Source organism: Chamaea fasciata, unplaced genomic scaffold, assembly GCF_029207755.1.
Source record: "Chamaea fasciata isolate MVZ Bird 193981 ecotype frontalis unplaced genomic scaffold, bChaFas1.0.hap1 SCAF_3, whole genome shotgun sequence".
Lineage (NCBI taxonomy): Eukaryota > Metazoa > Chordata > Aves > Passeriformes > Sylviidae > Chamaea > Chamaea fasciata.
In genome coordinates this window covers 17,372,396-17,390,225 of record NW_027094088.1, presented here as the reverse complement: position 1 = coordinate 17,390,225, position 17,830 = coordinate 17,372,396, and the positions used below count along the sequence as shown (strand labels likewise).

At 38.2% G+C, this 17,830-nt stretch overlaps 1 protein-coding gene across 2 annotated transcripts in view; it reads right to left on the bottom strand.

Moving 5' to 3' along the window:
* Positions 1-258: 258 nt before the first annotated feature.
* NVL (nuclear VCP like) overlaps positions 259-17,830 on the bottom strand; it is a 38,108-nt gene continuing 20,536 nt past the window's right edge. For both annotated transcript variants that reach the window (XM_066178185.1, XM_066178186.1), the window contains 5 exons: positions 11,495-11,601; positions 7,827-7,903; positions 6,252-6,340; positions 2,298-2,368; positions 259-527 (listed from right to left, as the gene is read on the bottom strand). In XM_066178185.1, coding sequence (XP_066034282.1) covers positions 483-527; positions 2,298-2,368; positions 6,252-6,340; positions 7,827-7,903; positions 11,495-11,601 — 389 coding nt within the window. In that variant the 3' untranslated portion in view covers positions 259-482. The remainder of the gene's footprint in view (positions 528-2,297; positions 2,369-6,251; positions 6,341-7,826; positions 7,904-11,494; positions 11,602-17,830) is intronic.

The window sequence follows — 17,830 nt, the reverse complement described above, 5'->3', positions numbered from 1 at the left end:
AGAAAATGCATGATTAATGGTGTGATAACGTCCAGTGCAGCACTTTCCCAGCCTACTTTCACAGCTCTGTCCTCCCAGTGCTTCTTTCAGTGTCTTTGTTCTGGAAAACAGCAATTTTCTCTGATGGCTGAAGTTCACCACTGTAAACACTTGGAGGGGATAACCTGTGCCTCAGAGATTTCTGATTCAGGGCACCAAATAGATCAGAACAGTATTAACTTTTTAGCATTAAAGCATTCATTTGGAAAATGTAAACGGTTATAAGAAGGAAGCATGTATTATATCTTTTATTCTGGAGACAGTTAAATTAAGGATGCTTTAGAGCAGTAGGTTGTGATGTCCTTTTTTTCAGGTGCAGTATAAAAAGTTGAGAGATGGATTTAGTCCAGCTTCTTTCCAACCTGGCTCTTGAAAACAGGCACAGGAACTGCAGAACTCTTCACCAGGTAGAGTTAGTCTCTTTTGGGAATTGTCCAAATGTATCACCTGCACAGCGACTGGTGCAGTTCTTCATACATTATTTGATCCTAACAGTGCCAAGAGAAGAAGAAAAATATCTCAGACAGTGATAAAAAATTACACAACATTTAAAAGTGACTTTGTGTATTATTTAAGCAAGTGAAACAAACCAGCTCGATGAGTCACTAGCTGCATTTTAAAACATTTACAAACAAAAACCTAAATAAGGTTAAGCCCGCTACCCTGGCTCATAAATGAGGTTCTGCAGGGAGAGTCACCGATGGTGTGTGCTGCCCAGAGGCCTCAGGCAGAGTCCTTACAGTTCCTGTTGCCATGCTAGATTAGGTGGCACCTTCACTAAGAAGGCTCTGCCCTCTTCACCACAGGAGCTGCTGAACTGACATTTTCCTCCCCCATCCAGTTCTGCACAATGAACTGACAAGATCATCCTTTGCGTCTGACTTAACTGTTCCTTAACCCTTTTCTCTCAAAAGGAGAGTCTGAGGAACAGAACACTTCCACTGAAATAACTGGCTTCAGAAAGTGATGTTTGTCCACAGCTTTAGGAATTGTTTTTGTTTATCTTGGGTCAACCAGTTAAACCAGAGATGTATATTGGATAGGAGAGGTAGATGCACTAGATCAGAAAGATGCAGCTCTTTTATCCTCTTTTTTTAATTTTTCAGTATTCATAGTAAGGTCTGTAGAGTTTTTGTCAGACTGAATTTGTCGAGCAGATAGGAAGTAGCATCTGGAAATGGAAGATGAGTATCTTGCACTGCAAAAGGCATTTCAAAATACCTAACTGAAACGTCTTCAGATGAATATAACTGAAATACAGGAGTCTCAGACATATGATATTTAAGCTGCCTTTGAGATGCAGAATAATATTTTTTGCTAATCAGGAGAAATATGTTCTAATACTTAACAGTCTTTGCTACCTTAGTGGAGATGTTTTAAATTTTTGTGGCTGTTTGCTTAGTGATTAGCAAAGGGAAAACAACCACCAATATCATCTTTAAAGGTTCCTGAAGGCACAGATCACCTTTAAATTTTATGAAAGGTCACTGACTATTAAAATACAATAATAATGAAAGGAAATAATTTACTAACTTCTCTCTGGCTAGTGTTACATGTGAGTACATTAATGTGTTCTGGCTGCAGTACACTCTTGGCAACACATGGAGACCTAGACTCAAGCTCTGCAATAATAGCAATTCCTATATATTAACTTCAAAATTATAGCTATTAAGATGATTGAACAGTTTTCCTTTCAGTCATCAAAAGGAACAAGGCATAAGGAAACATTTACAACAAACTTCCTCGACAAATCCAAATAATGAAAAAAGTGACAGGAAATAACTAAGATAATGAAGTGTGTTTTATGTCCCATCTCAAATTTACATCTCTTGAACATCAACAGAAGGGGCTGAGTATCTGTGTGTGTCACCATCACGAGGCAGGAAAGGCTGTGGCAGGATGTGTTGCACTCTAAAGGCCTTTGACTTCTAACTGAAAACTCAGCAGACATAAGAGCTTAGGGACAGGTTAATAATCAATTTGGGAATCTCAGTGAAGTCCAAGGCACCACACTAAACAATGACCTTGGTATGTTGGTAAGCCATCTACGTGCAGTGCATCATCTGCAGCTGAAAAGGGAGGCTTTAATTTCTGACCTTAACACAAACAGCAGGTTTGTTTAATGCAGAAACAGGTAGTGTCAGTTTGAAATCCATCTGAGTATGCTGCAACCTTAAACATTCCCACCAGTCTCCAGCATCAGAAGATTGTCCTTCCCAAGGGAGTAATGAGCCTTACATACCTGAATATTATCTTACCTGTTTGGACACTGAAGACTTCACTTTCCTGAAAGCTTCTTCAAAGTGTTTACGAGAAATCTTGATTTCTCCTTAAAGAACAAAGCATAGTAAATCACTAAAATTGCAGACAACTGACACTCAAATGACTGTTGCAGGTATCTCAAGGCAGCATTCATGAAACCTAACTAACTGAATTCCTTTAACGTTTCTGGAAGTGAATCCCTCAAATACTGCTGCTTCCAGTTCTGGACTTTTTTTTTTTAAACATAAATTCAATATTAAACTTCCCTGTTATTAGGAAGTGCCTAGAAAATATTTTGCTATCATTCCAGTTCTACTCAATTTCTAAATAATTGGCTTCATATCATTGCCTTCTCTGGCATTACCCAGAATGAAAGCTTTCACTGCCACAACTCCCTGCGTTTAAGTTTATGCAAATTGCCTTTTTGACCTTAATGCAACTATCCACAGTAATTATTCCTAATAATAACCTTTAGAACAGGTTTTTGTAGTATGTTAAAACATAAGCATACCCCAAATAAATAATGGATTCCGTTGCTCTCACAAGGAAGTAGCTTGTCTAATCTGGATTTAAGAATCCCAAGATGCCAGTAGTATAAAAGGTTCATTACAAGCTAACACTATGCACAGGTGTCAGATATGACAGAAATACAAACTGTAGTCTTGTTTGGTGCATTCTTTTCATCTCTTTCATTAGGATGATTATTGCTTTTATTTCCACCTCTGCCATATGAAATAGGATGTGCCAACATAAAAAAACTTAAAAATTTATGTATTTTGAGTCTGAGTTGAACAAAAATCTTCTGCTGATACAGTAAAAGACTAAATAGCAAATGGAAGATACTAAATTAAAAATGAAATATGCCTTGTCTAAGGTATAAAGCAGAAGAGCAAATAGCCTACAATTATTATTACCTGTTTTAGAAATAAAGATGAAGATTAAAGTTCACTGAACTAAACATACAACCTCACTGCTCTCTCATCTCCCTTCTCTGGAGCTCATGGTCAACATTCCTATTACCAAATAAAGTTAAACCTGGAAAATCTGAAGATGCAAGTTTAAAATAGCAGGAATTTAACCTACTTCCTCCAGGAAATGCTATTTACAGTAAGGAAAAGGTTAAAATTGGGACTTTCCCAGAAGACAGACTACTTTTAGACTGAGTCATTAAAACTCCATAAAACAATAAAAAGAAGCTACGAGAATTTAATGTTGCTTTCACTTTTGTTTTAAGGATGTAATTTTTAATCAAACTGTGATAATGCTATAGGGAGGCAGAAAATCTCCTGCTAGGGAGTTGACCTCTCATTGCAAATAAGTTAGACTGCTTTATGCTTATTATGTGATAAAAGCTTGCCCAAAGCTTGATCATGTAGAAAATGTAGCTGTGAGTAATCTAGACTGTGGCTACTTCCGTTAACATACTTTGCCTCGATTTCTGATGACAAAACCATTTAGTCTGAATAAGTAGGTACAAATACTTTATTGTTTAAAACCATTTATATTGCTGAATTAAAATAATGGAGTATATCAACACGTGGAATCTTTTAAAAATAAGACAATACACTGAAAACTCTAAATATGAAATAGGTGTTTTCCTGTTTACATAGATGAGTGAGGGATAGGTGGTTCCTATCAAACAAGGACCAGATCTTGCTTTTCAAATTCAACTGCAAAGAAGCAAAACTTTATTCTCACTTCTTAAACCACACTTGCTCTTAACTGCTCTAAGAAAAAGTCTCATAGATTCTCTGCTTAGGATCAGCCTTACAGACTGCAGGTCTGGGACCACTGGCTATCTTTCATAAAAATGTACAAAAAGGGCCATAGTTCAGAAGGTCTGTATTAGTCACTGCAGCTGAAAAAGGAGTAAGACTCTTTCCTATTATTTCTCATATCCTGTACATTCTGTGTAACTAGATCTCTTTGAAATAAATATACAAGATTAAGCTAAACAGGCGAGTTAAGATGTCAATGGGAAGAAGTCACAAGGAGCACACGGTTCCAAAGTTTCTGAGGAACATGACCGGGAAACTGCCCAACTGCTGCAGTAGGGTGGGTCCCACTCTGGCAGTGGTGCTGAAACCACTTTTATTCAGCATCTTCAGTGGTTTGGAAAAGGGAGGCAGAAGTGAAACTCCAAGTTTGCAAATGTCAGTGAACCTTTCTGGGCAGTCAATGCTGGCCCAATGATGAGGAAATCCAGGGGCACTTCATAGAAGTGGAAATCTGCCCAATTGTTAGGAATTCCCCCTACAAACTTCTGTATCTGGCAATTCTCAGACCATAGTGACTAACATGATCAGCTTGCCTAGGCCTGTTCAGGTTGGCAGGAGAATTTCTGAATTCTGCTAAGAAATATCACACAGAGGATACCTTTCCATTTCACTTTCTGAAAGTAGCTTCAAGCAAACCACTGCTGAGCCTTAAAAAAACCACACCCCTGAATTTATTTCAGAGGGAAACTATCAGGTGTAACAAGAAGTTGCAACAGTTTCTCCAGAACAGAATGGAGCAGCCCTGATTCCAAAGGACTGACTGAGGAGGACACTCAGCAGCCATCTGCAGCCAAGCAGAGCGTGGGAGGGGAGGCAGCTGAGCATGTCCTGCTGAACTCTGAGGGAAGAAAATCCCCAGTCCTATCTTGGCGATAAAAGTGAACAGGGTCTCAAATCAGGAAACTCCTCACATGTTTTCATACCAATCAGGGCTGAAATCTTGAAAACCCAAGGACAGTTCAAGCAAACAGTTCCTATAAACATGCAAATCAAATTGTATATATACTATGGACTTGCTGGCTGCTTACACATTCACACAGTGAGTGCTTAGGCTGCAATTCTAACTATGAAGGCAGAATTCAAGGGATGAACAGCTCTGAATAAAACCTGTTGTATTCTGAGCAATTATAAAAATGACCAGGATAAACTCAGATACTTCTGCCCCAACTCAAGAGTTTTATCCAGCTACAGCAAGCAAAATGGGTGACCAAGTCTTAGAACAGGGAAGGTTTTTATAGCTCGGGTTTTTTTCCCCCTCTAGTTGAACGTGCTTGTTGCCTCAGAACAGGGAATACAAACACTGTGCTCTGGAAACCTACTGTTGCTAAAAACCAGACAAGACTGGATAGGTACTAGATCAAAAAGAATCATTCAAAGCCATTAAAATACCAGTGTTGCTCTTAGAAATCATAATGAAAGCCTACGATATTTTCCAAGGACACAATCTGAAACGTCACAATTCCATCTTAGCTTTGCATTTTGACTCAAGGGTAAAATAACAAACAAAATTACTGGGAAAAAATTTAAACAGACAGACATTTTATATAAAAGTTTCAATCTATAATTTAAAAATCCCTAGGAAAATACAACTTAAACCAGCAGTTCAGACAGATAATGAAAGGGCAGAGATTGTACTTTACATCAATTTATAACTCCCTGTTAAAGTCCTGGCAAGAGGCACTGATGAGCTAAGCATCAAAGATCAAAAGTGGCACTGAGATTTTTCCCAGCTCTCTCAGTGCTGGATGTACCTGTTCAGTTACACAACACAGCAGGGTGCCAAAGGTGGGAAATCAGGGAAGGTGCAGTTTACAACCCTCCTCCAAATACATCACCGTAATTAGTCTTTGGTAGTGACAGGGAAAATTGGCAAAGGGTAATTAGTCTAGAAAATAATCAGTTTACATAACCATTTAACAGAAACTTTTCTTCAAGGTTGCAACCTTCAATTCTTTAAAAATAAGAATTATGCTGACTTCTAGCATAACCATTTTTCCTGTACCCTCCCTTACCCCCCCTTATGTAACTTTATTTTTGTTTGGCTCAGAAGTCAATCAGTCAATGATGTACAGCTTTCACAGCGTTATGCTTGTCTTCAACTACTTTAAATACTTTATGTTCCATTTATCTTGTCACTGTTCAGTTAAGATTTTCTTTTTAAAGCTTTCTTACCCTTCTTGCTTTGACTGTTCTGCAGGGCCATTTCCTGTCTCAAGGCACAAACGGAAGCCTCACGCACGAGGGCTGAAAGGTCTGCCCCTCTAGGGATACAAACAGCAGGTTATTTGGGGGTACATTTTTCTTTTGCTGATGGCATGTAGAAAGACAAGACACTAAGAATGACATTAAAATTTGGTTGTGCTGTCACAAAATTTCATCTTAAGAGCCCTGGAAAGAGGTCTGATGATTCCGCAGTCTGCAACCTTCATTATGGAGTGACGCCCTTCAGATTTTAGCCACAAATTAAGATCAAATTAATGAGAAACAAGGAAAGTGGCAAAACCCCCAGCCAGCATTTTTGAAAATGCCAAAGGGTTGATCAATACTGTGCCCCTTCCCAGGAACGTAACTTCTTTTTTTTATAAATCTTGTGAAAGATTCAAATGAAATCCTTCACTATAACAAAAAGGAGCTGCTCAAAGCTGCATCAATAATAAAGTTAACAAGCTTTTAAAATAATAGTATCCACAAAACATGGTCAGATCAGTTTAAGTATTGCTTTCCAGTTTCCTGGAAATGGAACAGCTGGAACTTTTCACGTTTTTCAGCTGGTGAAGGTCATTGAACAAGAATAAATTTTCAAAATTAACTCCCCATGCTTCATTTGGGGCTTCTATAAAAATCAAAAATTAAACCCAACCAGATAAAAGAAAAACCCCAAACCAACCAAAACCCACAACAAAAACCCAAACACACACACACACACACACACACAAAATGCCCAAAGTCAAATTACAGATAAACCCAAGCATCAAAAAACCCACAACCAAACAACAAAACAATAAACAAAAAACCTCCCCAAAACTCCACAACAAAAAACCAAACCAAAACCCCCACACACTGAACAAAAAAACCACTGGACTATAAACCAGATAGTGAAAGGTATAGAAAGAAAAATTACTCATCTTTTCCAAGTAATACTGTGGCAAGCAGCCTGTCATAAACTTTATCTTCAGTGAACTCCATAAAAACATTGAGTATTATTAAATTATTGAATAGCTTAAAGATTTTTAAGTTTTATGGACCATAATTGCAAATTATTCTGACGGGTATGGCCATCAAGCTTTCCCTAAAGCCACACCTTGCCATTCCCAAAGCACATGCTGAAATAGGCCCTCATTACATTGTCAAACAAATTGCTCTCAGCTCTGTGACAGAACAAGTTAGTTATGGCTGTTTAACCAATTTGCTTTATCACCATTGCGTACGGGCCCACAACTTTAAAAGGGCTCTTTGGTTCTCAGATGGTGCAAGAATTATAAATAAAACCAAAGAAAACCCAAAGGGCCTCCACTGTTCTGTATTTGCAACATGAAGACTATTCCAGATGAAGAAGACTTTAGCATCCATCTATTCCTACCAACTTCTTGGAAAAAAGCACGAGGGAAAGTAAGAAAAATACCCTAAGGGAAAGGTTTATAAAGTTAAGAAGCCCATTTAATAATACCAGCAAAACACAGCTGACCATGCATCAAAGACTGCAGGCACTGCACATAAGCATGTAAGTCAAAACTGGAAGATACTCACGTGTAACAGTCACAGTGCTGACTGTGAGCAATTTCCTCCAGGCTCACATCACTGTCTAGGGGAGGCCGGGTGCCATCCTAAAGGAGTTAAGGAAAAAGAGGAGGTAAGAAAACATTAATTTTTTTTTCATCTACCATTTCTGAAGTGATTCAGTTTCTTTAATCAGGAATCATATAGGGGTCTGACAAGTTTCCTGCAATATCCACAAATACTAATATTTTTAATCTCGAACTGGCAAGAAGGATAATCAGCCTTAAAACCATTTAATTAGAAAATGTTAAGCAGCACTAAATTTTAACTTGCCACCCACTGATTCGGATTTTCTCTAAGGAAATGATGGCCAGCCTGCCCCAGGGCATTGGAACACCAACACTATCGCCATATGTAGGCTTATTTTTAATAACAGTTGGTTGCTTCAGCAGCTTCATTTAGCTGAACTTCCTCTAGTTGTATTACTGTGTGTTGAAATCAAACAGCTAAGCAATAGGCATGTCAGTTTAGTCTGATCACCTTTAAGACTAAATTAATTGTATATCTTTTATACTGTGGATATATAGTTTTTCATTTAGATTTCATAGGAGTTTAGATGTACTGTAGATTTTTGGACACTATTTTTCCATATTATTACTGCTTCCTCCACAAAGATCCCAGAAGTGGTTTCTTTTATTATTGTCTTTGCATCTTGAACAGCAAAAGTTTTAATGACATAAATTGTATTTGAAACTAGCCAAGAAAATTTCCAAACACTGTAAGCTTGGAGATCCTCCTGTTATCCTTAGACAACAGTAAAGTATTATCATGATAGTACAGAGATTCAAGATGTCTCTTTGATGAAACAATACCTGAGTTTTGACAGGAAAGAACACTTTTAATTCAGGAGTCAGAATTATTTTCTGACTCCTTCAGAGGAATTAATATACTGTATACCTACAATACCTTCAAGACAAAAAAAAAAAAAAAAGTATAGTAACTCGCTAGTTAAAACACTTGAATACTTAACAGACAGTGGAACAGTCAAGGACTAGGCAGAGTAAGGAAACAATCTTGAATGAATCTTCAACAGTTAGAAAAGAAAAAAATCCAGAACACCAAAACAAAAAGATAAAGGAGCAGCCTGATTTAAAAACATTTTGAAAAGGGAGACTTTAACCTGGAAACAAGGAAGCTTAATACAATTTCATATGGGATACTCTAGCAATTCTTACAGGAAAATTGCAAGCCAGAGAGATGCCTCTTCTGCTAAAAAGAAATTTTTACCTATTGCTTTGTGGAACAAATACATTGGGCATTTTTTGCTGTCCCTGCTCTGGTGCCAAGCTCTGTGCAGCAGAGGAGCTTGATGCAGCTTGCAGGAATGTTTAATTACAGTAGTAACTGAAACATGTAAAGACAGGCTTCTCTTGCATAATATGCACAGTTGGGAATGACTGATTTGTACAAGTTAACTGAAATAAAAGTCTTTCACAACGAAGTACATTTGTACTGTCTGTCTGTCTTGCTGACAACCTGTTCCTCCCCCAAGACCCTTTTCTACCCCTCATGCTGCCTTTCTAAGCATCCATGTTTTGATTCAGCAACAATTCTGCTTCCACATGCTGTGCATGTATCCCTTGGAGATTTCTGGGAACGCATGCCATCATCCAGAAGCCACTCACATCTGCACCAAACATTTTGTTTTCCCTGGCCTTGAGCAAATGTGTTCTCAAATTTTTTAGACTTCCTCACCTAGAATGCATGGATGAAATCTGATAAAAAATAAAGCATTTCAATTAATTTAACACATTGTCCCCTCTTCCTACTCCATGTTCTTCTCTCATATAACTCCTACACATCTTAAAAGATTTAACTCCTCACTCACCACAAGTCAGACTAGTGTGAATTAAGCAAGCATGAAAGCATCTTGCATTCTGAAAAGCATTACAAGCAACATGGTAACCAGTGGCAGGATCCACAGAAACCAAGCTGAAAAACACTCTGCAATGTATTCCTGCTCTCAAGAAGGCCTATAAGCAGATAAGGTCACATCAAAGTTGATTTGTCAGCAGAAGACAAAAATATTTGGCAGGGGGATAATAATAGGGTTACCACATCCCATTGCCACTCCTCTTGGTGTTATCCCAACAGGAAGATAAGACTGTGGGCACAAAGATTCCCAGCAGAAGGGAGCAAAGATGCTTTTCAGTGACCTCACCCAAGGTTTATAGCAGTAAACACAATTCTGAACTTGATTCCTGATGGAAAACTGCAAACAGTTCTCCCTAACAACCAGCTGGTCATTGACAGACACGAGGAAGCCAAAACAAGAAGTGAGTACAGTTCCTTGTCCTCAGTGTTGCCCAGGAGTGATCCTGGGCAGGTCGGTTCCTGTATCTTGGTGCTTATGTGTGGCTGTGAGAGTGTGAGCAAAGGAAATCTGTGAGAGTGAGAGAAATCAGCTCTGTTTAATGCCACCTCTGCTCCAGTGAAGGGAGCAAAGCACCAAGCTCTGCTGCACTACTCCCCTACACCCCTAATTACCTTTAAAAATAAATTTGGTAAAATAAAAATCATGATTCCTTACAGTATTCACAGATGTTACACTCAAATCCTCTCAACATCTCATGAAGAACATTAAGAACAGGGATGTAAAAAGTATTAACTGAAGTATTTCTGTAAAACTTACAAACAAGAAACTGGTCAACTGCAAATAGCAAATGGGGGAATACTTAATCTATTTTCATCCATGAAGCAATGCACAGAACAAATGAAGGAAAGTCTAACATCTTGAATTTGTAATGAGAGGTCACCCTCTGAACATCCATTTTGGCATGAAAGAACAGGCTGCAACAAGTTCTCACCTTCTGAATCAGCTATTGCCTATACACCACAACTTTTAAGGTTGCACAAGTCTGGATTATCTTTTATTACAAACACACTAAACAATCTTTGCCAGACTTCTCATAATGCTATCTTTCCTCCATAGTAAAGACTTTGTCTGCTTTGCAGCTCAAAAAAAGACCTGCTAGTACACCTGGTCTTAACAATCAAGGTTGATCTACTGGAAAAAAGTAGGAAATATCCAAGTAATTCAGAATGCATTTTATGTTCTTTTTTCAAGGCCTTGGTTCCTGCTGTGCCATACTTGGAGAAACACACACACACAATTCTATAACCCAAGCCTCTGAAGTGGCAGATTGTGCTGTCCACCACAGGGAGGACCCATGAAAGCACAGATTTTACATTTTCACATTTGCTTTAACCTACACCCTCAATCATCACAAGCTTCTTTAAATCCTAAAGCCAATTAGGTGTCACAACTACTGTTGGGCAAATAGAGATGGAGCTTGTGAATCATTCTGCTGAATGTCTGGAACCCCCCAAAAAAAGCTTACAAAACACTTCTAGGCCCATTACTGACTCAGATAGGAATCTTATAATTAAATCTGTTCAAACTGTGACTATAAAGTCAGCAACCTCCATGTTTAACAGGTTTGCTTTCTCAAGATTCATCAGCCCCTTGCAGTCCCAGAGCAAATTTAACAGCAGATGAACTAAGGGATTATTTTTATGACCTCATGGAACAGCTGAAAGTGCTTCATGAGACAGGATCCTGCAATTGTCTGTAACATTTAATTTGTCTTACATCACTCCACCAAGCTTCAATATCAAGTATATTTCCAAATACTCACTTTGGTGATGGTCTTTAAAATAGCAAGTCGATCTTCAGGTGGTGGCAAACCCACATAGAGTGTTTTATCCAGCCTACCAGGACGCAGGATAGCTGGATCAATTATATCTTAGGGAGGGGAAAAATAGAAAAGAATTAATCCAGAAATGAGATGCACCCTTAGGAATATCTGCACATGAGAAGGAATACATGCATATTTGTACCAAGACTCAAAGAAGTATTTGTGCCATGACTGAAGCTCTGAGCATTAAAAGAGCTGATTTTAAAAGTTTAATTTTTGTCCACAAGTCTTTAACATCCAGTACAATTAAGCCACATCTGATCAATGATGGCTCATAAATACCAGTTTCATATCTTCAGATAAGAAGACAACTCTATATTTGGCAATACAGAATTAGAACATTTTTTTGCTGAAGAATTCCACATTAATTATTAGCAGTTTGTTCTACTGGAAGGAACTCTATCCAAAGGGACAATGGTAAGTCAAGCACACAGGGTAAATCACAACCATCCACACTCAAACTTAATTTTGTTGGTCATTTGCATTTCTGCTATATAATGGTTATCTGCATGGTAAAACAGGAAACCCAGGAAAACACCAAAGATAGCTACAAAGTAAAGAATTTGTTTTGCAGGGAGAACTACAGACTCCAAATTTATTACGTGTGGAGAAGTAAGAAAACAAAAAGGATCATATATGTTTCTAGAAAACCATTTCAAGCTTAAATGTAACAGAAATGTGTAGCAGCCTTTTAGCACCACAGGCTTTGATACCAAACGTACACAAAATAAGTCAGGATATAAATACTGACTATTGGTATAACAAGAGATACAGACAGGGCATATAACCTGGAAAAGGCCTCAATTCCTGTCTGTATTTCAGCACAAACTGCCTGCATGATGTTTCTTAATGCTTCTTGATGCCCTATTTCCCCATCTACCAAAACCCAATAATGGCATTAATTGCTCTGTTTCACTAAGGGATTCTCTGGAGTCACCATCCCTGGAGGTACCAAAAAGACCCGTACATGTGGCACTCGGGGACACGGTTTAGTGGTGGACTTGGCAGTGCTGGGTTAACAGGTGGACTCCACGGTCTTTGAGGTCTTTTCCAACCCAAATGATTTTATGGTTCTCTGATACCCTACATGCCACAGTAATGTGAGCAGTAAAGTCACAAAAGCACTCACAGAAGATACAAAGAAATCTATACTGTTACTATAACAGACTATTTTAAAGTATATAAATTACATGAATGTGTGAGGTAGCTGCTGCAAGAACCTCTCCTAAAAGTGGCAGATGATAGTTCTACCTAGGTCTAAAGCTGGAAATTATCAAGGTCTCCCAATGAAGCTGCCAATACCCTGCATTGGCTCTGCCCTCCTGACAAAACAAGCCAACAGACAAACTACTGCATTCCTGTACATTAAAGGTGAAAGACTGGAAAAAGTGGAACTGCTTATCTTTACTGTACAGATGTTTTAAAGAAAACAGGCACCACCCAAACCCTTAAACAGTAGTAGGGAAGTAAAATTATTGCTTTTTTGCAAATGAAAAAAGTTTGCTTAACTCGGTCAACACTTAAACTACCTGATACTACCACAGTATGGTCTTGATCCACTTTTTAAAGATGCTCATGGTTTTGTACAAGTCGCTTTCTCAGTTATGCTTAAAGAACAACTCCATTATCTTTTTCTTGGACAAAAGTATTTTTTTCCCCTAGGATACAGCAGCCATGGGCAGAAGCATCTATGGAAGAAAAATCAGCTACTGCAAATGTGATGTGAATGGTGAGAGGGAAAAAAATGAATTACTTGTTTTATTAATTTAATCCAGACCAGATAAAACAAGGATTAAACAGAATCCCTGCCATGGCAGGCACAGACAAAACCACATTACTTATACATCTGTGCATTGTTCCAGATGACACTTTGTCTTGCTTTTGACACAAGTGCACTTTCCTGTTTCTGTGTTTCTTGTCCCATTATTAATAGGAGATGACAAAGTTCACTCAAAGGATCTGTTACAAACACCAAACCAAATACTCTCAATAGGGTCTGCATTACAACACCAGGCACTTGCTGATTTCCCCATTCTAATCTTCCAAAAATAAAGTATTAAATAATATTTTAAAATATTAAGCTTGCTATGGAAAATACTGTTTCCACCTTGTATGCTGAGAACACGGTACTTGCTATTTGTCCAACAATATGAAGACAGCAAATGTGGTCTGAAGTTGCATTCATCTTTTTGTATGGAAATGATCACACTGCCTGCATTCAAAAAGTTACCACAACTGACAGAACAAGATAAACTGCAGTAATGGTGGTTTACAGCAACAAGACCACACCAAAGTCTGAAACATGGATGTACACTCCCCATCTCCTTATGAGTCAACTCACTTTATTCTTCTGGTTCAGACCTGGGCCTGAAGTTCTTGAAAACTCAAAACACATAACCCAGAAAATTAGTATTTACTCGTTGGACAAACTCACTCATTAGATGCACTTCATATCCATTTAAAAGAATGGAATGAGGTACCCCTTTAAGGAATTTCAAAGCATGGTAAATCTTAACACTCTCTCCATATCTATTATCTTAAAACTTATCTAAACAGAAGAGAGTCAACTCATTTTAGATGCATTTACCATTTTAAAGAAATTAAGGTAATTATTGCAGATACCTCTTTCAAAGCCTATTATTATCCCCCAAGTTGGAAGGAAGGTGAAGCATGGAAATGTGATAAAACACAGCACTCCTTTTCCAAGCAGTTGTCTCACAGACAGAATATACTTCTGTTGGGAGAAATGTCCAGTTAATAATTTCCTGCCTTTCTGAGGTGGACAGTGGTGTTGACTGCCATTAGAAGACAGTAGTATAATTTTCCAAATAATTTTCCAAAATTACATGAGAAGATATTTACAGTACATCCATTTCTTGCTTTGTTTTTAAGGGTTCAAACAGGCACTAACCTCTAGAGAATTATGTCACATTTCAGTTTGCCACACTACTCTTCAAACTACTGCAAATTTTTACAGAATCATTATGTTCCATTGAAAGTATCCGTGCATGAATTCCTATACAGTGACCTTCTCCTGTTCTATAATAGAACCCCTTAGTCTCACATGCATTTCCAGTTGATTATTCACGTCTTATCTCAACTGTACAGGAGCCAAGCACACTTACAGAAGGTCAGTGCATACCAGCAATGACAGCTGTTGTGTGAGTCCATCAAATTTCTCCCACGTTCTCACTCCAGCTTTCAAAAATATATTTGACATTCACAAGATCTAGGCCCTCCCATTTGTGATGTTCTGAAATGCAGGCTCAGAAGCCCTGAGAGGTCTTCTGAGACTCCGGATGAACACTGCACTTAACAACAGAAGTTACTGTGAAAGATACACAACACTAAAGGGCTGCTGAAATGCAGAATATAATTTGTGTGAACTAGAACTATTACGAAAGAAATTGTTCCATGCCTCAAATATCAAGTGCTTTTCTTAGATCTTATCTTGCCTTTAATTCAGCAACATGTATAAACAGGTGAAAACATAAACAATGCCCAAATCCAAACTGTAACTATTGTTAAAGACTGGTGATTATTTTTTTATTGTGTTTCAAAACATGTGGTTCAGGTGAATAGCTCTAAAAAAATGAAAATAAACTTGCTAACAAAAATAGAACTCACGGAAACTAGGACTGTGCGCAAAGGTAACAGCAGAAGAAGGGTTTTGCAAGAATTAATTTAATAAAGGTAGAGAAAGAGGCCATGAATGAAAGCAAGACATCATCACAATTTATGTCCAGTTTAAAAATCACTGTCTTGTCTGTTTCCTCACGTTACACAGTTCCCTATATCCCAGGGGAAATCCTGCTGATGCCTTGGTCAACATTTCTCTCAGGAGTTAATAAATGTTCAAAGCCTGGGGAAGTAAGAGAAGAGTAGAAAGCAGCAGTATCCCATCCTGAAATTCAAACTGGTAGCTAGAAAATTGTGGGAAATTATAAATTTCATTCAACAGTAGTGTTTGGCAGTTGTGTAGCATTTACTCTTGAATTTGGGGAAGGAAGCAGGCTGGAAAAGAATATAATTATTCTAACCCATAAAGGTGCTAACAAGACATGACATTTCTGCCTCTGTTTTTTTCTCTCTCTCTCTAACAATATTGAGTGCTTTAAAAGTTTAATCCTCTTCAGACAAAGTCTGACATTGATTCTGCATTTAGGTGGAAAGAGATTGAGTTGGGAATACTGCATCCCTGCTAATTTAGAGACGTCAAGAAGTATCTGCAGAGGACGTTCAAAGTCATTGAGTAAGTGCAAAAAACACTCAAATATCTTGCTTCTTAGGGCACATCAAAGGCTTTTTTCATCACTGCCAGAAGAAGAATTACCACTTGCAGATTGTAGATGGTAAACAAAGGAACCAATCTATTGTGCCAACCCTTTTGCCAAAATGGGAATTAAAGCCTTCCAAGTGTTTGAAGGCTATATAAAACAGACTATGGCAGTTCTTCAGCCATGGGGTATAAACTACCACCATTTCACAGTAATACCTTATCCCAGGTGCCAACACCTCACCGGAACAACTGTGCCAGCAACATACCTTGATGCCAAAAGTGGTTGAGCCACTGCTATCCTAACTGCACCTACTCCTAAATAATAACAATAATAACAGCAATAATAATAACAACAGTAATAATAATTTATGAGAGAAGACTCTTCCTATTGCACAATTTCAGGCTACAAGGCTGACAACAAACACAACAGTCATGTACAGTACAAGCAACCAACATCAAAGCTACCAGGCATGCAATCACTCTAAAAAAATAAGCACATTGAAAAGAAGCATCTTGAAAATTATACTAACATGGATTAAAAACCATGAGATCTCACACTTCACAGCACTGGCTCAGTGGAAGACTGCAGAAGTTCTGCTGGGACACATATGTTATTTAGATTTACATTCCACAACTCCTCTCCCCAGCAGCACCTTTACTCACCACAACTATGACAGAAAAACTTTTCTTACAAAGATTCAAAAACCTTTTCAGGCACCACAACTTTAATTGTTTAGGGGAACTACTTCAGTATAGTAGCCAGACTCAGCTATGCCTGTCCTACAGGTCTCTGCTTGGGCTTTGCATTCTTAAGGTGGTTTACTAGCACAGACTCCGCTGCTCTCTGCCTGCACTCTGCTCCTTTCAACTAGCCAGACCACACCAGCAAAACTCCATTTGGTGAACATTGCCTCCTCCTAGGCCTCATGAACAGTGAATAAATTACAGGAGAGAAAAATCAGTTTCCCCAACTTAACCACAACTTCAGTAGAAATTGCTCTGATGAAACTCTGTTTCCTCATACTGACAAATGCAGATATCACAGGAAAAATTTATGGTCTAAACCTCTCCAAAATGTTATGCATACACATAGTCCTTCTGAAGCAAGACATCCATCCTATCCAAACTACATCTTCCAGCCGAAAAAAAATCATTTTATTAATGCTGGCAAAACAACTCCTTGTATCTTTATCAAGAAAAAATCATCAAATTGAAGGATATAAATTCATCTACAAATTCAATAAATAGAAATTAATTGTATTTGATATCCCCGCCTTCGCATTTTCTTTACATTTGGCATTTTTACCTCAAATCCCCTTTTTTCAATGTCACTGACTAATAACACATTGCTGATTTCATGCCTTACACATTTCCCAGCTGCCCTCCAATATGAGCCCAAACCTCATTACTTGGTAAAATTTTGTCATTTTAACTATTCCTGTATGGCCAAACAGTACATCTGCCACTGCAGCTGAAAAAGGCAATAGTGACTTTTTAAAACTGAAGAAAAAAAAAAAGGAAAAAAAAAAGAAAAAAAAGATCCTCAAGCCATTCCAGAGGTACTTTCTAACCACATAAGGGTAAAAATGCACCCAGTATAAGGCTTATAGAGAGGAGAATTAACAATTGTACAGGTGTCTATTTCACACATGCATGAAAAGCAGACCTGCAAGCAAGCACAGAATCAGTGCAAATCTAAATCAAGGAATTAGGACAAACCTGCTACATGTAAATATTTATATTTTGAAATTAACAGCTGAGCAATATTTACCCTAACCTGGCCCTGGTGAAGCTGCTGGAGTGCTTGCACTCAGCTGCCTCCAGGAGAGGAATCCTTAGCTCAGAATAGTGACACAGAGCAGCCCAAAAAAGGATCAGCCCTGTGCCCAACCAGCTGAGGAGGCACTGCAGGAAGTACAGCTGGATGTGTCCTCACTTCAAAAGTGCTGGAATTCCCAGCCCAAGCTACCAGACAGAGATAATGACAAGTCAGTAAT